The sequence below is a fragment of the Melanerpes formicivorus genome, unplaced genomic scaffold (genome assembly GCF_026170545.1).
Source record: "Melanerpes formicivorus ecotype bairdi unplaced genomic scaffold, bMelFor1.0.p_v2 SCAF_57, whole genome shotgun sequence".
Lineage (NCBI taxonomy): Eukaryota > Metazoa > Chordata > Aves > Piciformes > Picidae > Melanerpes > Melanerpes formicivorus.
In genome coordinates, this window is record NW_027142409.1 from 2,864,810 (window position 1) to 2,890,813 (window position 26,004).

Sequence of the window (26,004 nt, forward strand, 5' to 3'; positions counted from 1 at the left end):
ATTTGAGGAAGAACTCTTGAAATGAGTCACATAAAAAGGAAAATCAGAAGTCTGGGTGTCACTTTTGACAGTCAGCTGAAAACAAACCTCTGATTTTGCAAATGCTGTATAGACTTATGCTCTAATGATTTCTCTAACCTTGTGTTTCCCAAACACAAGTAATTAATTTTGCTTAGTTTAATAATGAGCTTTCAAGAGTCCATTTCAATTGTGTTAGTAACTCTATACCATGTAATTGCTGTTTCTTTTTATTTTACAGAGAAAAGTCACTGCAAATGGGGAAACAAAGTCCTGATAATTGGCTTTGTTTCCTGACTGAAATGTTCTAGGTTAAAACGGTGTCACTAACTTTGAATACAAATTAAAATTACTGGAGTCCAATTTATCTTCATGTCCTACGTGTAATTTACTGAAAACTATCTTCCTAATAGTGGTTTTCCTGTGTAGTAAGGTGTTTCAGAGTATTTCTGTTGTGCAAGCTTCACAAGATGGGACAGTGATTTTGCATTTGGGAGTGGGTAGCCAGCTAAAATCCCCTTCTCTAAGTTTTGCTAATGTAATACACAGCTTCATATTTCATAGAAAAACACTTTATAGAGCTAAGTCACTCCCTCTTGGAGTGAGGAAGAAGAACTGACATGAGAGTGTTTCCAGTGCTCATTTATGTGGCTGCAGATCTGATTAGGGCTGTGCATGAGGAAGAGCTTGCAAGGAGAGGGGGCGGGAAACATCTGTCCCTTGCCTGCAGACTTCTCCCTGGCCTCCTAGGGAAAGAGAGGGGTCAACTGTCTGTGTGTTTCTTCCCTTTGCTCTTTAATAATTTTGCTCTTTCCAAGGAGATTAAAGTCTTGCTCTTTGAACCTCTGCTTCAGATTCTGAGTACTAATGTCCCCACATCACTAACAGGCAACCTTGGAAGCAGGTGCTTTGGGATACTTAATGACAGCAGAGAAATATCAGCAGTACAAAGATTAGGGGAAAAGAAAAACAGACATATAGAATAAAAAGAAGGATTAGAAAAATAATTATTATTAAAGAAGGCTTGGAAATCTTCACACAGTTCTAAGCAAAGCAAAATATTTTATTCTTCATACTTTAACAACCCCTAGAAGAGTATGAAATTCTTCACAGTATAAATGCAAAGGGAAAATTCTCAGCTCAGCTCTACCATGATGAAAATAAGCATAAAAACCTACACTCCAGAAAGCACTAGAGGCTGAAGGAAGAAAAAGAGCCTTATGCTCTCCCCCACCCTAAATCTGTGCTATTACTTGGCAGAATTGTGCACTATATATGGGAGAAATATGACTGTAAAATAAAAAACTACAAGGCAAACCCAGACATTTTTTTCTTTTGAAAAGGACAAGTAAAAAACCAAACAAACCAACCCAAAAATCCCACAAACCAAACCAACCAAACAAAATCAAACTCACCAACAACAACCAAAACCAAACCAAAACACAACAACAACAACAAATCCCCCAACAACAACCACAAATCCCCCAACAACAACCAAACCAGACCCAAACACAAAAAATGGCCTTTTAGTTACCATGTAGGACTAGCCCAAGACCTGAGGGCAGATCATAGCAAGAACTCACCAAGGAGGAAAGAAGATCAGGAAAGAGTTTTGTGAGGTGATAGTGAGATTTGTGAGAGTACAGATGCTAGTAAGAAAACTTAATATGAACAAAATCTCAGCTGACACAATCATTCAGATTGGAAAGGATTGAAATATTTATAAAACCGAGCCTGAAGAACAAGGATAATTGACCTCAGAGGGAATCACAGGGAGCTGGCTACTGAGTGCTAGGACCACTTTGATATATTACTATCATTAGTGCTGGCTTGGATCTTGTTCCAAAATAGTCTACATTATTTTTCACTTTGTCCCATCACTCCTTTCAAGGTGTCCACAGGACATGAGAGAATAATAATGATTCTTGACAAAACTGTAATAAGAAAATGCAGCTGAACTAATAGTGTGTATGCCTTTGTAACTTCAGAAGGGTTTTAACTATTGTTTTGCCTACTCCGTTCTGATCTGCCAACAGCCCCTTTATGATAGGTAGAACTGCCTCAAAAGCAATGAAGCTGCTTATTAATAAGAGGCAAATTCTCAGGTTTCAGAAAAACATCAAAAAAATGTTCATGTGGGCTCTAGCAAAGGCTCAAGCACTGAAGCCATACAAGTGAGTGGAAGGAATGTATCATAGTTGAAGCTATGGATGAGTCGTTTCAGCCATATCTAACACCAGACTTTGATCCTGGGCTTGACTGCATGGCTGGTTCCTCAGCTCCTTCTACAAAATCTTACTCTTGGAAATGCCATCTTGCACAATCAGTTGCATGGCAGGGTTCTTGTATCCAATGGTTCTGTAGATTGTCTATGATACTACAAAATAAGTAAGGCAAAACTACAGACCACAGTTTTATCCTAGCAGATTTCTTATTTTATCAGACATCTATAAAAAAAAGATACTGAAATGTTCTTACTTTCTTCAGAAAGATCATTTTCTTCTGCTTCTCTTTCCATTTCTTTACACCACCCTTCCATTCTCTTAGTTTCAGTATGTAGCAACTTCATAAACAAAGATCCATCCCGTCGACAAGGAGACATTCGACCAGTCTCTACTGTCTCGATGGCTGGCTCTAGCCAGGGCTCTGGTGGTGGAAGGTTTGAGGTGTCAACTGGGGCCCTATAATCTTCTCTGTAACTGAACAGTCCCTGTGTCCGTACAGTTCTCACTGCACTGTATTGGGTGGGTGTGCTGGGCTCTGAGTGCTGCTGGAATGATGAGCCAAACTGAAGTCCCTTATCCTCCATGGTGATGTGTCCTGGAAAGCCCTCCAGTTCTAGGTCAGCCTGGACTGCAGCTGTTACACTGTTGGAACGCTTGAATCGTCCGTGTCTTGGAGAAGAAGGGGAGAAAGAAAAGAGATTAAGACATATAAAAACATATGCAATTATACAAAATAATGTTCCAGTGAATGGATTCTGGTTTTCTCCTTGGAAGAGATATTACTCTTTCTTTGTGATATCTCACTAAAATAATACAGTTAGTAACAACAGAGAGGAAAACCAAAATGCATAATAGCATCATTGATCTGAAAAAAGATACAAAAGAAAATCATTTAAATTATATATGGAAGCAAATATTGATTTATTCTCATCCTACAAAATACCATATATCATTATTAAATGAACTGGACATAACTGGCAGACCTGTAGGCTTACATCTCCTGATAGAACTCTGTAAAGTACAAGTGTAAAAAAAAAATTCAAAAATTAAGATCTCAAATTATATAAAATATGAAAATCTGTTTAGTTACAACTGCTGAGAATCCTTTAATAAAAGAAAAATAAGAGCCGTAGGTTTAAGATTGTGGCACGTTTTACTTCCCATTGGCCCTTAAATGCTGATTTACTGTTTTGGTATGCCACTGAAAAATGACGTTTCAGAAAAGCTTCATGTTGAGAAGCCAAGATTATTTGTGAAAACTATTCACATCTGAGTCCATTGCTTCAGGTTACTTCTAGCCAATCGTAGTTTGGGTTGGGTGCCCTCTGCTACAGGGGTGTTTCCTGTGTCCAGAAGTCCAGCCCAGTGGGTGGACACAGGAAATTAGGTTATTTCCTACCATGATCCCTTGCACCACTATAAGTTTCATGGCAGGGTCTGGCACTTCCTCTTTCCTTCCTCTCCGCCACCTGGTAACTGGGGGAGAGATCTCCCGGCCATGGGCCTGGCTAGGCCCAAGGCCACGGGGGGATGGGCAGTCTCAGATCTGGCCAGCTGAGACTAGCCTAGCAGTGGGGGGAAAAAGGAGGAGCCCTGGGGGTTTTGGGTGCACCCTCAGGTGGGGATGGGATCTCTCTGGGTCTGTTTTGGGGTTCTTCTTGTCACTGTGTTTCTAGTTCTTTGCACGCACTCACTGTTCTCTATTTAAACTTTCCATCACTTTTGCAATCTGTTTGTCTGAGTCGTTATTTCTGCGCGTGGTGGGGAGGGGGTTTGCCCCAACCCATTACATTTTTGGTGCACCAACGTGGGGCTAGTTGTTGTGCCCACTCTGCAGATCGATTGCAAAAGATGGAGAGTTTAAATTTAGTTCTGGGCGTCGGTTTGGGTTTGGCAGTTGGGGCTCAAGTGATGTTGCCGGGGTGACCGTGTGAGTTCTTGTGGATTGCGGGGGGATAACTGGTGCACGGCCGGTGGCACAGACCCTCTCCTGCTATTTCAAGCAGGGGTGGTTCTCGACCATCGGCATCGGGGTACCGCTTGAAAACGCGGAACCTGCCCTTCCTCCACGGCGGGGAGCGAAGTGGGGGAGGGGCAGCGGTGACCAGATCAGAGTCAGGTCCATTCTCGCTGCGAGGATAGAGCCAGCCACGGCAAGCGGGCGAACCAGCTCCCAAAACCCCGGGGGGGCCGACGGGGACTCCAGCTGGAAAGCCGTTTTCAAGGGCTCTGAGAACGCATGTATGGCTTTTGCTGGAGAAGCCGTTTGAGTGTCCGAGGGGTGGAGGTGGTTTTGATTCTGTGCCGCGGCGGTAGAGGTGGGTGGGGCCCTGATGTGTGCCGAGTGGCAGCAGCGGTGGGCCCGGCCGTGCGCTCAGAGGAGCAGCGGTGGTGGCCTGGGCCGTGTACTCGGGCTGCAGTAGGGCCAGCTCCAATCTCTTTCCCCGATTTTTGGATGAGTTCCGAAAGTGGCACCGAGCGCCTGGTTCCACCTCCCTTCTTCTCAGTGAGCTGTGGTGCAACCCCTCCCTTTTCGGGGGTGTGTGTGTGTGTGTGCATCTGGATGCTGTCATGCCTCAGTACACAAACGCCTAGTGGGGGGCGGAGTGCCTCGGACATGCATCCGTGTAGTTTTGGACCGCGGATGGAAGCGGTTGGTTGCGGCACCCTGGATGGATTGAAAAAGGCAGTCGTGGAGTTGGATTGTTTCGACTGGCCTGCCCCAGGGGTGGAGAATATGCCGCTGAGTAAATATAGGTGAGAATAAAGGCTTGGCTGAGAAGTTGTGAGGCTTTTCCAGGTGACCAGGATGCCCAACGAATCCATGGAGAATTTGCACCGCAGGAGAATGAGCTCTGCATCACTGGGAGGTTCCATTGGATGAAGGAAGAAGAACTGGAATGGACAGACACTTGAGCCTGAATGAGAGAGTGTTGGGGTGGACACCCAGATGAAGATAAGGACTTCGCCGGACATGTCATCAGAAGTTTTTCTGATTTGATGATGTGTTTGGGTGCAGGGATTATGGTATGAAATAAGGGGTGGCTCCTGTCGTAGTTTGGGCTGGGTGCCCTCTGCTACAGGGATGTTTCCTGTGTCCAGAAGTCCAGCCCAGTGGGTGGACACAGGAAATTAGGTTATTTCCTACCATGATCCCTTGCACCACTATAAGTTTCACGGCGGGGTCTGGCACTTCCTCTTTCCTTCCTCTTTGCCACCCGGTAACTGGGGGAGAGATCTCCCAGCCATGGGCCTGGTTAGGCCCAAGGCCACGGGGGGGTGGGCAGTCTCAGATCTGGCCAGCTGAGACTAGCCTAGCAGTGGGGGGAAAAAGGAGGAGCCCTGGGGGTTTTGGGTGCACCCTCAGGTGGGGATGGGATCTCTCTGGGTCTGTTTTGGGGTTCTTTTTGTCACTGTGTTTCTAGTTCTTTGCACGCACTCACTGTTCTCTATTTAAACTTTCCATCACTTTTGCAATCTGTTTGTCTGAGTCGTTATTTCTGCGCGTGGTGGGGAGGGGGTTTGCCCCAACCCATTACACATGGTAAAAGGCAGTTAGCAGCCAGATAGTGTCTGACACCTGCTTTGAATTGAGATAGTGGTCCCAGTGCTTGTCAGGGATAACCTGCAGGTTAGTACATTTTCCAACAGCTAGAAAAGGACTGAACAAGCATAAAAGCTGATTGTACTTTAGGATAAAGGTTGTATGGGTTACATCCTTACCATTATTTCCCCTTGTGAGGATGGGGAAACCTTGATCAGTGTGAGAAGTATGACCAAAAAAAAAGTACTCCGATATACACTTCTTTGGTTTTGTTCTGTCAGTAAGGAAATTATATTAATCTGCAACTTAAATTTAAAACTTTAACTTCTTTTTCTCCAATTAAAAACTGGGAATTTAACTAAATATTATGCAACTGCAAAGTAATCTCTACAAATGTTTTGAAATGACCAGCACACCTGTATGAAATTTGGCTTTGTGAATTATTTAGGGGTACATTGTATATGAAAGACTAAAGATTTTTGTACACGCTAAAATTACCTTTTTTCATCTTCCACTTGCACTCCAACAGAGTGGTATTCCCGTAGGCCTCTGCTTTCTGTATCAGAATCAGTTGCTGTTTCCACCTAATTGAACACAAAAGATATATCTGCAGAGTAAGCACTGATAACTCAGCACTGTTTCTACCTGCATTCATTCAAAATTAATTATTATTTCCTCTTTTACTGCTAAGAAACACATAGCACAGTAAAACAGATGAAATAGGTGTTCAGCCTGGTTATCAATGCTTTGGGGCTGTGTTTTCTAAAGCCTTGCAGAATTACTTCTGGTCTGCTGTGTAACACCCTATTTCAAATCACAGCAGATGCAATTACTCAGTTCAGTGGAATCAGGGAGTAAGCCTGGTCTGGAAGAGCTGTTCTTAGAACCAGGAATCCACAGGATAGCTCCTTTTTATATTATTATGAACCAATCTCATTATAGTCCTTGATTTACACAATAAAATAAAATCTCAAGTAGCCCAATAAATTGGCAGGTGATAAAAAGAAATGCTGCAACGAAATTTTATCGACAACTATGTTGACAAATATAGAATCATTTAAATTATGTGAGGGATACAGCAGAATAGAATCCTAGAATCAGCCAGGTTGGAAGAGACCTCCAGGATCATCCAGTCCAACCTATCACCCAGACCTATCCAATCAACTAAACCATGGCACTAAGTGCCTCATCCAGTCTTTTCTTGAAGATCTCCACCACCTCCGTGGGCAGCCCATTCCAATGGCAAATCACTCTGTGAAGAACTTCTTCCTAGTATCCAGCCTGAACCTCCCCTGGCACAACTTGAGACTGTGTCCCCTTGTTCTGTTGCTGGTTGCCTGGGAGAACAGACCGACCCCCGCTGGGCTACAACCTCCCTTCAGATAGTTGTAGACAGCAATAAGGTCTCCCCTGAGTCTCCTCTTCTCCAGGTTAAGCAAGCCCAGCTCCCTCAGTCTTTCCTCATAGGGCTTGTGTTCCAGGCCCCTCACCAGTCTCATCACCCCTCTCTGGACACGTTCCAGTACCTCAACATCTCTCCTGAATTGAGTGGCCCAGTACTGGGCACAGGACTCAAGGTGTGGCCTGACCAGTGCTGAGTATAGGAGAAGAATAACCTCACTTGTCCTGCTGGCTACACTATTCCTGATACAGGCCAGGATGCTGTTGGCCTTCTTGGCCACCTGGGCACACTGCTGGCTCATGTCGGGCTACTATCTACCAGCAGCCCCAGGTCCCTCTCTGCCTGGCTGCTCTGCAGCTACTCTGTCCCCAGTCTATAGCACTGTTTGGGGTTGTTGTGGCCAAAGTGTAGAACCCTGCACTTAGCCTTATTAAATCTCATCCCATTGACCTCTGCCCACCCAGCCTGTCAAGGTCATTTTGCAGGGCCCTCCTACCTCCAACAGATTGACACCTGCTCCTAACTTGGTGCCACATCTCACCTTCTTTAATAACATGGTCCTGAAAATGCTATATCAAGCAATTTATGCACTTTTTATAGTATTCCCATCTGAAATACACTTACCAAAATATATTCACAGTAGTTTTCTTCATAACTGAGACCACATTGCTTTTGCAAGTTTCTGTGGAATTTTATGTAACACTCCCCCAACCACACCGCCCCCAAGTCTCTGACACAGACAGAACGAATGCTGCAGCATGCAAATTTGACTGAACCAAGAGAGACTCAGGAAGAAAGGAAAAGAGTAAAACTGATTTTTCATTTTGAACAATAATTTCACAGTTAAAGAAAATAAAAAATCAGCAACCAGTTTTTCAATATGCACACCACATTTGTGAATTAAAAGAGGACATCCTATGACAAAGACAAGATAACTTTTCCCCTTGCAGCAGTCACAGGCATCTCTGGAAGGAGCTTAGATGGTTCCTCTTCAGCCCTCTCATCCACATTGCCCTCAGCCTGCAGGGCCTCATACTTACTGTGCAAGGGCAATAAGGGGAAGGGAAAAGGGCTGGGATGGATTCCCCTTGCTTCCCCTAACAGGGACCTGTGTCCATCCCTCCCTGTTTCCGGGGATGCCTCCCTCAACTGGGGAGGGTCTGCAAAGCCTGCTCCCATATATCTAACTGCCTTTCACATTCCCTTATAGTCCTGAGTCTTGATACTTCATCCTTTAGCTCAGCCACTTCATCCTTAAGCTCAGCCACCAGGTTGAGTAGAAAATTCACCTGGTCGCACCTGATATAGGTGTTGTCTCCTTCGCCCTCCATTCCAAGTGCCAGGCTCCAGCACTCTCTGCAGCTAGCAGCCTGGACACCTGTGTGCTTGTGCACCAGTTCTATCCAGGTACCTACTGATTTTCTAATAGCCTTTGGCTGAGTTGTTACCATGGTTCAGGGGTTTTATTGTTAGTTGTTAAAAACATATATTCCACCTAACTACTGGAGCCCCTATTACAAGAGGGATGTGGAGGTGCTGGAACGTGTCCAGAGAAGGGCCACAAGGATGATCAGAGGGCTGGAGCACCTTTCCTATGAGGACAGACTGAAGGAGTTGGGGCTGTTCAGTCTGCAGAAGAGAAGGCTCCGAGGTGACCTAATTGTCGCCTTCCAGTATCTGAAAGGGGCCTACAGGAAGGCTGGGGAAGGACTTCTCAGGATCTCAGGTAGTGATAGGACTAGGGGGAATGGAATGAAGCTGGAGGTGGGGAGATTCAGGCTAGATGTGAGGAGGAGGTTCTTCACCATGAGAGTGGTGAGACCCTGGAATGCATTGTCCAGGGAGGTGGTCGAGGCCCCGTCCCTGGGGGTGTTTAAGAGCAGGCTGGATGAGGCTCTGTCCAGCCTGATCTAGTGTGGGGTGTCCCTGCCCATGGCAGGGGGGTTGGAACTAGATGATCCTTGTGGTCCCTTCCAACCCTGAATGAAACTATGAAACTATGAAACTATGAAACTATAATTTATCTGAGTTACCACAGAAGCTTCTGTACTCTGTCAGCTGTCCCGGCACGTGCAATCGGGCAAGAAGGCTCTCCAGCCAAAATGGCATTGTGTGCTCAGCCCCACCGGGGTTTAAAACTCCCGTGGCTGACATCACAATCCTGAGCAGGCACGTGAGAGGATGACCCTGCTGGACCTCGCCGTCTGCCGGGGTCCTTCCAACCTGCAAAGCCCAACACTGATCCCTGGGGGACACCACTAGTGACTGGCTGCCAGCTGGATGTGGCACCATGTGTAGAGGCAAATGTCCCTTTTCTGTTTTGGATAGGCTGGTATCTTTCCATTGACGCAACACATTAAGAAAAATTCTTTTTATATCTACCTCTTTTCAAGTGCTTTCTTATTCATATTTCACCTACAAGTCTATTCTGAATAATTTTCTCAGTATACAACTGACATCTAGAATTTAGACATAAATGATGTAATATAGTCTACAATTTTCTTCAAAACAAAATTACCAGGGAAAAAATGAGCCAGGTATCAAAATTAAAATAACATTAGTTACCACTAAATATAAATTCTTGCCCAATTATCCTTCCCTCTAGTTTGCAAAGGCTGACACTGACTAAAATGACCTGATGATTGCCTTCATATTTAAATGCTTCCATTTCCTCTCTGTGCCTTCTAACAGCAGGAGACTGCCAAATTATGTGCATGCAATCTAGGATTGCAAATATTGTAACAACAACAAAAATTTTTTTCTTATGTGGAAAAAGAAGGCAAATGCCAACAGAAGTAGAAGTGGGAAATAAAATTATTTGCACTCACAAAGAAACAAATGAACAAAGAAATTGCATTTCTGAACAATAGGTATAAAGACTCCTGCTAGAAGACAGCCGGAAATTCCTTAGACATAATCAGATTGGACAAGCCAGATTCAAATAAGCAGAGGAGAAAAAGTAATATGTTCAGTTTGAGTGTGGAGCTTCTGAAACTCAAATAAGTCTTAATAAATCTGTTGTTATTCTTCATGATTCGTTATAGTTTTTATACTTGTATGGGTTCTAAAAGCCTTAATATTAGCAAATTGGCCCACAATTGCAGTGAAGCAAAATACTGTCCCAATGTATATGTCCATCTGGTTGTGATGGAGTCTCACACAGGATAGGATATAATAAAATAGCCACACGCTGACTAAAATAAAAAGAAGAAGAAGGAGTACATCTAATAAAGCAGATCATCTTCCTCTCCCTTTACAAAGAACTACAACTGGTTTTAAAATTTGGAAGTTAATGCCATGAAAAATGTCAGTTCTATGAGTTTACTGTATGCCCATAAGATTTACAATAATAATAGCAAACATAATGAGGCATAATGGACCACCTCTTCTATGAAGACACATTGAGAGAATTGAGGTTGCACAGTCCTGAAAAGAAAAGGCTCTGAGGAGGAATCTGAGCCTCCAAGTATTTGAAGGGTGCTAGAGGATATCATTGCAGTGTCCTAAAAAATCTTGTCTAAGCTTTTATATATATATATATATATAGTGTCTGTAAGGGAGGCTTGAAGTTAATCTACGCAATGCATAAGAAAACAGATTTTAACCCAGTGTCTTTTGCTTCTCTGTCATAAGCATCAATAATAAGAGTCCTTCAGGCCACTTTATCTCTCCCCATGCAATTTCACTGCCCTCAAAGGGTTTTCACCGCTGTTACTGATTTGTTCTATAATTAGACTTTAATAAACAACCTTAATGATGATGCCCAGGAAAGGAAATAATTTACCTTTCATCTCTTGCTCAGGTTTTTCAGAGATTAAAAAAAAAGGGCAGAAAACACTACATTTGACACTAGATCAAGTACATGTAATTGTGAATGCAGATAACAATTATTAGGTACAGTGAGGTCCCATTTGTATGCAGTGACTTCAAAGTAGGGAAAATACTTGAAATAAAACTATGGTACTAACTGCTACTGCCTTCCTTAACTGGCGGAATACCTTTATCAGCCAAAAAGCATCTATGTTTTCAAAACAATTTTTAGAAACCTACCAAAATAAACCTACACTTTTGTACTTGAGTGAATTTTTGTGCCTTACCACAGGGCTCCATTTTGCTACTCCTCTAGTTCCCAGCAGAATGTGTGAAGTATTCCAATACATTGCACGGCACAGTAAGTGTTAATTACTGCAAGAATCATAGAATGCATTGGGTTGGAGGGGACCTTTAAAGGTCATCTAGTCTAACGTCCCTGCAGTAAGCAGGGACATCCCTAACTAGATCAGGTTGCTCAGAGCCCTATCCAGCCTGACCTTGAACGTCTCCAGGGGTGAGGCCTTCATCACCTCCCTAGGCAAACTGTTCAACTGTTCAGTCACTCTCATAGTAAAGAAGGTCTTCTTAATGTCCTACATTACAAAGAAGATTCTGCAATGTGTCGAAAAATTTTGCTGATCTTTTAAGAAAGCACGTTTTTCCTAAAAATGCATACCAGAGATTAGAAAGGGGATTCATGCAGAGCTGATACATGATAGTCACAACAGCAGTGGCTGCTCATCACTTTTTTGCTCATTTTGTGCTACATGGAAAATTGTTCTGAACCAACACATACTCTGCAAGATAGCAATCTGGGTTTTCCCCACTTTGAGAGCTTCATCATGTTAGATGCCAGCTAAGAAAACAAGTAACAGTAATCTGTGAAAAGAGTAAAAAATTAGATGCCTTTAAAATAACCATAGCTTTGTTTTAACTACAATTCCAACTGCTAAACTTTTCGACAAATAAAGAGGTCAAAATGCAACCACTGTCTGGGAACTCAACTAAGCAGCTAAGCCTGTGAATCCTGCATCACCTACAGTCCTCTGTGTGTGCATATCTATCTATCTATCTATCTATCTATCTATCTATCTATCTATCTATCTATCAGTCAACGCTGACTTTAAAGGCCAGCAACACCTCTACAGAGATGCTATCAAAGCTTTCACTGATATCTGCAGGTCAGGGACTTCACTCATTTCTCTCACAAAAGCACAATCTGATGATTTTAGGAGGAGAATGAACAATGCTCACCTCTAAAAATCTGGACCATTTATGATCCAGAGACCTGTGCAATCAATGTGAATATTTCTTTTGATTGCTACGTGCACACTGAAGTAGAGCAGTGACAAGGATGGTATAATCTAAACAGGACAAAGAAGACAGAATGATGTAATGATAAGAGAATCATTTAGGTTGGAAAAGAACCTTACAATCACCAAGTCCAGACATTATCTAAGCACCAATGTAGATGCTCATTCAAGTATGCCATGTGGGTACAAAATGCTTTTTCTTAAATGGAACTTCCAGCTTGAGACTGCAGAGTTTCTTGTTCAAACTTCAATCATAAAATGTGAACAATATATATAAAATATAAATATTATGCAGAAGATCCTATTTTACACCAAAAAAAAAAAAAGGGAGGGAGTGTAGGGGGGGAACAAGTTATTGCACTAATCCTCCTGAATACAGCTTTTTATTTATAAGAATTATTTACTTACTGAAGATTCTGAAGATTAAAAAAAAATCTAGGTAATTTGAAGTGTGTCAATAAATGAAGATGACAGAGTTCTTTCTCTGTGCTACAATTAGTGCTCATCTCCAAAAACACCCCAATAAATCAGCCTCTACACTTACATTTGTATCCATCTCATCTGCTTCTGGGGTTTCTATTCATTTTGGGAAGCCTTGAAGTCTTTTAAAAAAGAGAAGAAACAAAGGACTGCATGTTTTGAAATATTTGAAATAAAGGAGGAGCAATTTCTTGACATGTTTCCTCATATATTTTACAATTCAAATATTTTTAACGTGAAGTGGTTTATAACTAGAGCCTCTTTTGAATGTCAGTCATTATCATATATACAAAAGTGTGCAAAAGAGCAAGGAAAATCCCTGAAAATATATTAGCAATAACCTTGTTCTTGACTTAGTAGTCATTTTACACTAGAAAATTTCTACCCTCCATTTTTGTTCAAATACTTTTGATAAATCCTCCCTAATCTCATAATCAGTATTTTGCAATTTGAATTTAAAGTTAGTAATTAACTTTTTTTCCCAGTGCCTACTGACACATCTGACAATATTCTTTCTGAGTTAAATCTAGCAGTGAGAAAAACAAACAAACAGAAAACAAAAAAATAGCCCACATGTGACCATTTGAGGCTGTCCCTTTTAATTAACAATTATTCCTTTTCTCTCTTTCTAACCCTCTCTGGGGAAAAGGGGGAGAGAAGGGGGGTACAGGGGGGGGACCCTCCTCAGCAGAGGAGGGAATCTCATTCCTGTGTCACTTTGTTGTATATTTCTGTGTAGATATTGTAAATGTTGTAAATTCTGTATATAAACCTGCATTTCCTCAACCGCTTGTAAATACAGCACAAATCCTTTGCTAATCCGGCTGTGGTTTTTTTTTCTTTCTTTCAATTTTCTTCCCTTCACTTTACGGGGGGGGGGAGAAGGCTGGGCCTTCCCCTCAACCCTCGACACCACACCACCACCACCACCAAAACTGAACAGGTGTTTCTGGAATAGATAAGTTTCTGAAGCTATTTTTGTTAAAAACTCCCACCTGAAAAAGGGCTAACATACCATGACATAGGTTAGCACATCTGTGCTGCTCTCTGTCCTTGCAGATCTGGTACTATTGGTCTTCATAGTAAGCCCTATGCTAGGAGCTTGGGCTCCCTGTGCATGTGAGTACCAATCCTATGGCACATGCCCAGTATTCTAGGACATTTTAAAAGAACTCTATTCATGGCACGTATGCTACACAAACCATATATACAGAAGACATAGGAGCCCTAGGCTGGGTCCATAGTAGCTCCACCAGTAGAGGCATTGCTGATTATTCTTTGTGCCTCTCTGTTCCTGTATGGAGCTCTGTTGGCAAGCATTCTCCCATCAATGTGTTAAAGGAATGTAACGTTAAAAACTGCACAAATTAACCATCCTGATAGCAAATTAATTAATGCAAATAAATGCAAATTCAATGCATTACACTGGCATGGCATGCTAATGAGAAAACAAGTAATTTAGTCAATCAAGGAAATATGCAAATAAAAACCATCCTTTTCTAAGGTGCTTTGATGCAGAAGTCTAAAAGAAATTAAATACTTCAGCTGTACTTTGGGGGAATAAATTACTATTTACATAGTTTGCAATAAGAATATTCTGCTCTGTGTTTTAATTCCTTCCAAACCTGTCAACAGAAATGCAACAAAATGCATTTTCTGCTCAAAAGTGCTGCAGAAAGCACAGTGAAGTGAAATTTGACTTTTAACTGCAGGGAAAAAAAAGCCCCAGACAAATAACTAAAGTGTGCTCTCAGGATACCGTGTTACAATTTTAACCTTATCTAATGCCAAAAGGTACAACCAAGCAATTTGTACTGTTCAAAAGATAACAAACAGCTCATCCTTCTAAGACCTGCGGTTGCAAACAATATTTGCCTTGTGCTCCTGAGGACCAGTATTATGGGCCAAGCATCAGGTGACAACGTGCTAAAGAAGATCTGCTGCCTCCATGGAAATCATGGCACAGATGGTTTTGTGGATTATATGCACATGCTATTAAACACATCACATAGAAAGAAGGGTCAGAGCCCAGTGAAAAGTACTGGTCATCACCTGCAGTAAGAAACAGGCTCAAGTGATGTAATAAAAGTTTCAGAATTAATTGCTGAAATACCAGGACTGACTGAAGGAAGACACCAACAGTGTTAAATGTCACTGTGCACAGCTGCTGTAAAGAAGAGATAAGAACAATAACAGATACTATTCCTTTTGAAGAGTAAGTTTCAGGTTAGGGGCTAAAAGGCACCCAAAATTACTTGCTGCTCCTTTGAGTTTTTCACTGTTATCTGCTAAGCTCCCTTTCCAAACAATTTTAGATACACTACTTACTTTGTAAAACATTTGGAAAGTAGCCATCTGAATATTTTATCATTGCTGTTAAATTGCATTCTACTCTGCTGCATCTAAAGAAGCCGAAGCAAATATTTTATGCCAACAAACAGACAAGCAGTTTGCTGGCAAAGCCTTTGTCTCCCGATTTTTCTAATGCATGGTGGAACAGCAAAATTATACCATGCCAAGATGTTAAACAGTAAAATTCAATCAGTAGCTGTGGCATGCTTAACCCAAATACTTTTCTTTGACTGTATTTTGTAATTAGTGGGAATGTAATTACTACTTCTAAAAGAAAAAAAAATATATACTTCCTAGTAGATGAGCAGTCACTCACTGAGCTTTGTTACCTGGATTATTACCTTCTCAAGATCTATGTTGCTGTCTCCACAACACCTGTAATCATGACAAAATACATGGCATTTCCTATATTGTTCATCTGGCAAAAGTAGAGAATTTGAAGCACAGAAGTGAACATGGTGATGCAAAAGGGAATACTCACATATTTTAAATTACACGTGTCTAAGTAACAGCAGAACAGAGCCCTAAATTTTCCTCTACTTCTGTGTCTCAAAGGACTTTGCATTCTTTGCAAGTTCAACTTTCTTATATTTATTACTACTTGATATTTCCTACAGATTTAAACAAATGAGCATTGTTATCCTTAGTGCTTTTCATTTAGTCGAAGGAACATAATTTAAAACTTGCATTTGGAATCATCTTATCTCATTCAGATGAAACAACACAACATCACTGTGGTTTCCACAGCTTCATAGACACTTTGTAAAGTGAAATAAAGATTTCAATTTTTTGGCAGACTAATGGAGGAGTGCTCAAATACTGTGTTTATTAATGTTATTTCATTACTTGCCATCTATAACTATGCAGCACATTTCTTTCTGTTCTTTGGTACCTTCTCCCCACCACAACTAAAAGGGCTGGGGGGCTCATCTGAGGTAGAACAGCTTAAAGATCCAGCATCATTATATGCTTTCCAAGGACAGAAGACAAAGATAATAGACAAAAAAGAAAATCAAGCATTTTAAACCTGTCATAATTCTATAAAAAGGTCTGTGAGTTCATGGAGGGAAGGAGATGAACATGCTGTTCACCTGTAGCTCTGCAATATAATCTTCATATCAAGCGTTAATGACAGGTAACCTCCCTAGAGATTTATTCATTCATTTTCTTCCAGGTACAGCATATTAGCCGAAGACTTTTCTGCACAGCCACACTGCCATGATGTGAATGACAATTAATGCTAAACAGCCAGGGGTCGTTTGTTAGATTATTAGAGCCAGTGAAGCTGAATGACTCATTCTATGCTATTTACAGAAAGAAGGCAAGCAATTCATCACAGACAGACGTTAATGGTAGGCTACCTGGATCCCTATAGAGGAACGTTGACTCTTAAGAAACTCCTCTGCTTTTGACACTAAGATGGCCTTGTCGCTGGTTCGTGTGGAGGTGCTCTGGCTCTCGGATGCATGGCGCTGTGCAGCTGCAGTTTCCAAGGCGAGATTCATGGCCTTGTTACTGTCCAAGCTGTCAGTGGAGTTGTACATCCCTCGTCCGTCCTGTGGCCATGGAGAAATCCTCTGAGTCCGGCTGTCATGATATGCATCCTGAGTGGATTCTGTGCTGCTCTGTGCTGTGACTGAGATCAGTGGCTTGGAGGTGGTACGAGGGGGTACTGGTGGAGGCGTTTTTTTGTAACTTGTATAAGTTACAGCTGTGGAAAGAATTAGAATGAAAAATGAAGAAAAAAAAAAAAGATCAAGATTAATATGATGTAAGCTTCACAACAGAAATCACCTTACTATTATGATTATGCCAATTAAAAATGAAGATGGTGCAACATAGCACTCTGTGAACCTCACTATTAGTTGAAAGTGTCCCCCAGAGTCAGATGAGTATCCACAGAAACATTTTATTTCAGCCAGGAAGCAAGGGGTGGGAGTAAGAAAGTGGAATCAATATACTGGAACAAAATATTGTTCAGGAACTTCTACTGTACCGTATGATACACTTTAACCTTTAGAAATACTTCCAGGTGTACTGGCTGGAATTATGCCAGTTTGGCTACTTACACAAGAAGTGTATGTTTTAAAAATATACACAACATGTTTAATAAAAGGAAATTCTAGGCATGAAAAAAAAAAAAAGCAGCTACAATATATGCAAAGCTACAGGATATTGGACAAGCAAAAACTACAAGTAATACCAAAAGCAGTGAATTTTTATCTGTTATCCTGCAGAAAGCTTCTTGAGAACACACATTGAAGTGGGATATAATTAAATGCAGGGAATATGGAAACCTAGATATAAAAATGTGTCTGAAACATGAGAACTGGATGTAAGTGAGCAGAATGAAGACTTTAGTCTGCTGAGCTGCGCAGGTCTGAGGCTGGTTTAACACAGTTTCTGTCTTGCAATGAAAGTCTCAATAAATCATCTAAGAAATCTCTACAGATGCAGCAAAATACTCAGTGCAACATCCAGGAAAGCTCTACAGTTGTAGAATTATGCCAATACTGTTTCCTTACATTTTTTTTGAGATTTCATCATCATTAATATCACACATTTCTGTTATGTAAGGTTTTCATTTCCCCTCCAAATAACATCATAATTCATAAAATCAGCAACTGATAGAAAAATGCATCATGATATAGCTTTCCATATTCCTGTACAAGAAAATCAAATCCAATTAATTTCTTGTATAATTGCAAGAAGATAAAGACAATTATTTTGTTTCCCTGTAACAATAATGCCCAACCACAATAATATGTACAATCAGAAACTAGGATAACGAATGGTTTGCCTTTTTCTAGTGTTGTTAAATGCACTGGACACTGCAGAAGTGACTCAGGAGACCTTGGAACTGGAGTTACTTGAGTCCAAATAGTATTCAGCAAGAGTTCCTTCCTTTTTCTGTTACATGAACACAGGCTAATGATTAATGATCCAGGAGGAGTGCCTCTCCTTTGTTTTTTGGTTTTTTTTTTATTTAGGCTATGTTGCAGCTCTCTGGAGAAAAGGGACCAATTTGGGAATTTGCTAAGACCTGGGACTGCCAGGCTAGTACCACCAGGCTGGCCTATGGGGAAAGTCAGCCTAGAGAAAACTACTTTCAAATTTTGATTCTTGATAATCACAAATAAAAGAGTGATCTTAAGTAAAAGAGAGCAAGGCAGAGCTGGGAAGTACAAGCCTTCATTTAAAGCATGTTTTGAATTACTATTGATGCTGCTCACTTCTGCCAGAGATTTCATAGTTTCATAGTTTCATAGTTTCATTCAGGGTTGGAAGGGACCACAAGGATCATCTAGTTCCAACCCCCCTGCCATGGGCAGGGACACCCTACACTAGATCAGGCTGGCCAGAGCCTCATCCAGCCTGCTCTTAAACACCCCCAGGGACGGGGCCTCGACCACCTCCCTGGACAACCCATTCCAGGGTTTCACCACTCTCATGGTGAAGAACCTCCTCCTCACATCTAGCCTGAATCTCCCCACCTCCAGCTTCATTCCATTCCCCCTAGTCCTATCACTACCTGAGATCCTGAGAAGTCCTTCCCCAGCCTTCCTGTAGGCCCCCTTCAGATACTGGAAGGCCACAATTAGGTCACCTCAGAGCCTTCTCTTTTGGAGACTGAACAGCCCCAACTCCTTCAGTCTGTCCTCATAGGAGAGGTGCTCCAGCCCTCTGATCATCCTTGTGGCCCTTCTCTGGACACGTTCCAGCACCTCCACATCCCTCTTGTAATAGGGGCTCCAGAACTGGACACAGTACTACAGGTGGGGTCTCACCAGGGCTGAGTAGAGGGGGAGGATCACCTCCCTCGACCTGCTAGCCACACTTCTCCTGATGCAGCCCAGGATCTGATTGGCCTTGCGGGCTACAAGTGCACACTGAGAGCTCATGTTGAGCTTTTTGTCCACCAGCACCCCCAAGTCTCTCTCCTCAGGGCTACTTTCCAGCCAGTCACTGCCCAGCCTGTATTTGTGCCTGGGATTGCCTCGACCCAGATGCAGGACCCTGCACTTGCTCTTATTGAAATTCACGAGGTTGGCTTGTGCCCACCTCTCCAGCCTGTCCAGGTCCCTCTGGATGGCCTCCCTTCCCTCCAGTGTGTCTGCTGCACCACACAGCTTGGTGTCATCAGCAAACTTGCTGAGGGTGCACACAATGCCACTGTCCATGTCACCCACAAAGATGTTGAACAAGACAGGTCCCAGGACTGATCCCTAAGGGACTCCGCTTGTCACTGGCCTCCACTGGGACATGGAGCCATTGACAGCCACTCTTTGGGTGAGGCCATCAAGCCAGTTCCTTATCCATCTAGTGGTCCACCCATCAAACCCCTGTGTCACCAGTTTGGAGGCCAGGATGTGGTGCGGGACAGTGTCGAAGGCTTTGCTCAGGTCCAGGTAAATGACATCAGTTGCTCGCCCCTCATCTATTAATTTTGTCACCTGCTCATAGAAGGCCACCAGGTTGGTCAGGCAGGATTTGCCCTTGGCAAAGCCATGCTGACTGCTCCCAATCACCTCTTCACTATTCTTTTGAGCGAGTAGTGACTCCAGGAGGATCTGCTCCATGATCTTTCCAGGCACAGAGGTGAGACTGACTGGCCTGTAGTTCCCTGGTTCCTCCTTCTTACCCTTTTTGAAGATGGGGGCAATGTTTCCCCTTTTCCAGTCTGTGGGGACTTCACCAGATTGCCATGACTTTTGAAATATAATAGAGAGGGGTTTAGCAACCTCATCTACCAGTTCTCTCAGTACCCGTGGGTGTATCCCGTCGGGTCCCATGGACTTGAACACTTTCAGGTTCTTCAGATGATCACGAACCTGATCTGCACTTACAATGGGCAGTTCTTCCTCCCCGTCCCTGGCATTGTCTTCCATAACATCAGGAGTGTGGCTAGAGGCCCTTGCAATGAAGACTGAGGTAAAGAAGTTATTTAGTACCTCAGCCTTTTCCTCATCACTTGTGACCATGTCACCATTTTCCTTTCTGAGGGGGCCCATACCTTCCCTAGTCGTCTTCTTCCCATTAATATACCTGTAGAAGTCAGTCTTGCTCTGAGTTAAATTACTCTAACAGAGCAAAACACATGAAGACGTGCTCTTCAGATTCTGAGACTTAATGCTCTTTTGAAGTGCCATTTTGTTGTCCTATCACCAATCTTATCTCCTGTCAGTTTTGTAACCAGCAGTTAAGACTAATGAAAAACCCAATATTTTTCAGACACTTCAGGGAACACAGAAAGATCATTAAGGAAGGGAGAGGTTGTAAAGCTCAGAAATTAAGACAGTGTTTTATGAGTTCAAGCAGTGGCTCTGAGGAATATTTCCACTGAGAGAGTTGCCATAATACTGCTCTCAGGTTGCCTTCTTGCAAATATAGGTGTAAGTGATCAAAGTGCTGTGAAACATTAAAAAGAGAGAGAATGAAATAGGGTAAGTGAAATCCAGAACAGGAAGCTATTTTTACCTATAACATAAGACAAGTTATCACTGTTATAACTAAGTTACTGTTTGGTGGTGTTTGTTTTTTTTTTTCCTTTTCTTTTTTTCTTTTTTTTTTTCTTTTTTTGCCTGTCTTAGTGCAAAAGAGAGCAGTGAATAGTGAAACATATGGTAAATGTGATAATGGAACATCACAAGCAAGTATAAGCAAGTATAGCACTTCTGGTTCTAATGAATATAAATGTTAAATTTCTGCAACCCATCACAGCTAACTTAATCCTCATTTACATTTCTAAAAAAAAAAACTCTCCTTGTGGCAAACTCAAAACAGCTACTTCCTTTTTATGTTCTATCTTTTCTTGCTCCCCCCCCCCCCCCCCCAATTTTATTGTGGAAATTTCTGACTGTTTTGGTAAAGTGAGTGTTTTTGGTGATCATATGCTGCCCAGTCCTGATATTTCCCTCACCAATCCTGCTGCTGAGCAATGAGAATGAAGCAAAATAAAAGCAACACATTATTATCAATTTTTAAAACCTATAGATTCTCTGAAATGCAAACAACAAGAAAGTAGATGGCACAAGTGGTAGATGTATCTTTTTAATGTTTAAACTAAATACAGAAGGAATTTAAAAAAAAAGAGACTGAAAATTCTAATTGTATTTGAAGGCTATCTTAATATAGAAAGCTTAATAATTTTTTTTTTTTGCCTTTTTTTAATGAATGCAGGAATGGACCTCATATCTGTTATCCTATGACCACCAAGGAAAAATTATAAAAATTGTAAGTATTATAGAAAAGAACCAGTGCATCTGGCATTATGGCAATAGTACAGAGAAACCAAGAAGACAATTCCAGCACTGGAGAACTGCCAATTTGAAGCTTTGGACACAGACAACAGAAATCCAGGGCAAGTTTCCTGATAATTCATAAGCATCAGGATTACAAAAAAAATATTAATGAATATACCTGGAGGCAGACTATCCCTCTTAATCTACACTGCATTTAACAAAACTTGCTTAAAGTTACTGTTGCTACAGCCAGTTACTCTGCCCATATTTCAGTGACAACATAGTTTGTATTGGAAATAAAGTTGCTAAAATAATTTAATTTAAATATAACTTCAGGTTATCCTTAGAGATTCACAGACAAAAGGCAGAAGGAGAGATGTGATACATTTGATGAAATCAGTGGCTGTAGGTGACATTCAGAACACATTTCAAACGGCAGCCTTTTAATAAATCATTGCTGTTGGTCCATTTACAAGATGGAGTCACCTGAGGGGTTTTTACAAATCGATATAACCGCTAAGCACTTAGTCAAAATAACATTATTTAGGCTGAGATCACAAAGATCACAAAGTTAACTAGAGAACCCAGCACGTGGCTGAGGAGAGAGGAGGCAGCTTGAGGAGCGCAGCACTGGGAGTTTGGCTTTTGGCTTTGATTCCCTTGCTTTTCAGGCGGTAAGGGGCTGGAGGCTCGGGACTTCCCGAAGAGGAAGAGAGGAGGAGGGGCAGGGGGCTCAGACTGCATACCTGCCGGAGGGCAGTGACGTAGCTGGGGGAGGGGTTGCCGCGGAGACCGCGCGCAAACCAAACAGAACCCAGCGCGTGGCTGAAGAGAGAGGAGGCAGCTTGAGGAGCGCAGCTCGCCTTCTCACTGACAGGGGAAAAAAAAAAAAAAAAAAAAAAAGCCGTGTGGAGAGGGTGGTTACTGCAAGATGGTCACTACTAGAGCAAAGGCTAGCAGAAGGACAGTGGGCACCCAAACAGAGACCACACACAAGCATGCAGATGTTCAGGTAGGTGGCTGCAGTGAGTGGTGGAACCTGGCACTTGATATGGAGGCTGGAGGGAGCAGCTCCTGCTTCAGGTGTGAGCAGGTCAGTGATCTGATGAGCATGGTGGTCAAACTAAAAGAAGAGGTGGAAAGGCTAAGAGCTAGAAGAGATGGCGAGCAGAAAATTGACGATTCCCATAATGTAATCTCTTCTAAACCAGAACAGAGGGTAACACTTAGGGGAACAGGGAGTTTGATACGTTCCCAGAAGCAAGATTCTCAACCTCCCTGTAGTAACCCACATGAGCAGGGCCAATGGGAACAGGTCTCTGCCCGACGGAAGAAATGCAAACAAAGGAAGTCTGCTCCTGTGAGCAGCACGCTGCCTCCAGTGCAGTTACAGAACAGGTATGAAGCTCTGCAGGAGGAACAGGTCATTGGTAAGGCCGAGGACTCAAGAAGGTCAGAAGCTGCACCAATGACAGGTTGCCTCAGGCCAGCCATCAAAACTTACCCAGAAAAGAAACCTCGCAGGGTCATCGTCATAGGAGACTCCCTACTGAAGGGAACAGAGGGCCCAATATGCAGACCAGACCAATTTCATAGAGCGGTCAGCTGCCTCCCTGGTGCCCAAGTTAAAGACGTTGTAGATAGAATTCCCAACCTCGTGAGTCCTTCAGACTACTACCCACTGCTGGTCTTTCAGGTGGGCAGTGACGATGTAACAATGAGAGGCTCACAATCTATTAAAAAAGACTTCAGAACTTTAGGGCAAATGCTAAAGGGATCAGGGGCTCAAGTCGTGTTCTCTGCCATCCCTCTAACATCAGCAATGGATGAGGACTCACTGAGGAAGGGCCGACAGATCAATTCATGGCTCAGGGGCTGGTGCCATCGACAGGGCTTTGGGTTCCACAATCATGGATTGGTTTTCAAGGCACCAGAGCTGAAAACAACTCATGGGACACACTTGTCCCAGAGGGGGATAAGAATCCTGGGGCAGGAATTAGCAGGGCTCATTGATAGGGCTTTAAACTAGATTTGAAGGGGGAAGGGGTTAATAGTCTCCTGCTGGCTGGTGACAAACAGAGGGGCAGCTCACCAGCAGTAGAGAGAAGGAGAGCTGGTAAGGGCTCTCAACTTGCTGCCCTGAGGCAAGCCACGAATGATCCACCAGGACATTCTGTGGAAACCGAGGGGATTTGGCACAAGAGGAGGACAGGGCCAGCCCAGCTGAAGTGCTTCTATGCGAATGCGTGCAGCTTGGTCAACAAACAGGATGAGTTAAGGGCCACTGTGCTGCTGGGATGCCACGACATAGTGGCTGTTACTGAAACTTGGTGGGATGAATCCCATGACTGGAATGTAGGCATAGATGGATATAAACTCTTCAGGAAGGATAGGCAGGGAAGGAGAGGAGGAGGTGTTGCCCTCTATGTCAATAGCCAGTTGGAATCAGTGGAGCTCCAACTGGGGAGGGATGATGAGCTAGCTGAGAGTGTATGGGTTAAAATTAAAGGCAGGACAGGGGAAGGAGATATTACTGTGGGGGTCTCCTACAGGCCACCTGACCAGCAGATCCAAGCAGATGAGGCCCTCCATAGGCAAATAGAAGCGGCTTCCAGGTCACAAGCCCTGGTCCTCATGGGTGATTTCAACCACCCTGACATCTGCTGGAGGGACAACACAGCAAGGCACCAGCAATCCAGGATGTTCCTGGACTGCATAGAAGACAACTTCCTCCTCCAAATGGTAGAGGAACCAACAAGAAATGGTGCTATGCTGGACCTTGTTCTCACCAACAGGGAAGGGCTGGTAAGCAGTGTGAGGCTCATAGACGGCCTTGGCTGCAGTGACCATGAAGCAGTTGAATTTAATATCCTCAGGGCAATCAGGAGGAAGTATTCCAAGCTCACGACCCTAGACTTTAGGCGTGCAGATTTTGATCGCTTCAGGGATCTGCTAGCCAAAGTGTCGTGGGACAAAGCCCTGGAGGGAAGAGGGACCCAGGACAGCTGGTCAGTATTCAAGGACCACCTCCTCTGTGTCCAGGAGCTCTGTGTACCAACAAAGAGAAAAGCAGGTAAGAATGCTAGGAGGCCTTCCTGGATGGGCAAGGAGCTACTGGACACACTATTACTTAAAAAGAAACTCTACAGGAAGTGGAGAGAAGGACAGGTAGAACAGGGGGAATATAAGGAAGCTGCCCGAGCAGCAAGAGTCCTGGTTAGGAAAGCCAAAGCCGAGTTTGAATTGAATCTAGCCAGGGAGATTAAAGGGAACACTAAGAACTTCTACAGGTATATTAATGGGAAGAAGAAGACTAGGGAAGGTGTGGGCCCCCTCAGAAAGGAAAATGGTGACATGGTCACAAATGATGAGGAAAAGGCTGAGGTGCTTAATAACTTCTTTACCTCAGTCTTCCCTGCAAGGGCCTCTAGCCACACTCCTGATGTTATGGAAGTCAAAGCCAGGGACGGGGAGGAAGAACTGCCCATTGTAAGTGCAGATCAGGTTCGTGATCATCTGAAGAACCTGAAAGTGTTCAAGTCCATGGGACCCGACGGGATACACCCACGGGTACTGAGAGAGCTGGCAGATGAGGTTGCTAAACCCCTCTCTATTATATTTCAAAAGTCATGGCAATCTGGTGAAGTCCCCACAGACTGGAAAAGGGGAAACATTGCCCCCATCTTCAAAAAGGGTAAGAAGGAGGAACCGGGGAACTACAGGCCAGTCAGTCTCACCTCTGTGCCTGGAAAGATCATGGAGCAGATCCTCCTGGAGTCACTACTCGCTCAAAAGAATAGTGAAGAGGTGATTGGGAGCAGTCAGCATGGCTTTGCCAAGGGCAAATCCTGCCTGACCAACCTGGTGGCCTTCTATGAGCAGGTGACAAAATTAATAGATGAGGGGCGAGCAACTGATGTCATTTACCTGGACCTGAGCAAAGCCTTCGACACTGTCCCGCACCACATCCTGGCCTCCAAACTGGTGACACAGGGGTTTGATGGGTGGACCACTAGATGGATAAGGAACTGGCTTGATGGCCGCACCCAAAGAGTGGCTGTCAATGGCTCCATGTCCCAGTGGAGGCCAGTGACAAGCGGAGTCCCTCAGGGATCAGTCCTGGGACCTGTCTTGTTCAACATCTTTGTGGGTGACATGGACAGTGGCATTGAGTGCACCCTCAGCAAGTTTGCTGATGACACCAAGCTGTGTGGTGCAGCAGACATGCTGGAGGGAAGGGAGGCCATCTAGAGGGACCTTGACAGGCTGGAGAGGTGGGCACAAGCCAACCTCATGAATTTCAATAAGAGCAAGTGCAGGGTCCTGCATCTGGGTCGAGGCAATCCCAGGCACAAATACAGGCTGGGCAGTGACTGGCTGGAAAGCAGCCCTGAGGAGAGAGACTTGGGGGTGCTGGTGGACAAAAAGCTCAACATGAGCTCTCAGTGTGCACTTGTAGCCCGCAAGGCCAATCAGATCCTGGGCTGCATCAGGAGAAGTGTGGCTAGCAGGTCGAGGGAGGTGATCCTCCCCCTCTACTCAGCCCTGGTGAGACCCCACCTGTAGTACTGTGTCCAGTTCTGGAGCCCCTATTACAAGAGGGATGTGGAGGTGC

At 43.4% G+C, this 26,004-nt stretch overlaps 1 protein-coding gene across 10 annotated transcripts in view; it reads right to left on the reverse strand.

The window, feature by feature from the left end:
• Window positions 1–26,004, reverse strand: part of DLGAP2 (DLG associated protein 2) — an 818,859-nt gene that overhangs the window by 39,497 nt on the left and 753,358 nt on the right. For all 10 annotated transcript variants that reach the window (XM_068161340.1, XM_068161339.1, XM_068161338.1 and 7 more), the window contains 3 exons: window positions 16,509–16,858; window positions 6,286–6,371; window positions 2,497–2,912 (listed from right to left, as the gene is read on the reverse strand). In XM_068161340.1, the coding sequence (XP_068017441.1) occupies window positions 2,497–2,912; window positions 6,286–6,371; window positions 16,509–16,858 (852 nt within the window). The remainder of the gene's footprint in view (window positions 1–2,496; window positions 2,913–6,285; window positions 6,372–16,508; window positions 16,859–26,004) is intronic.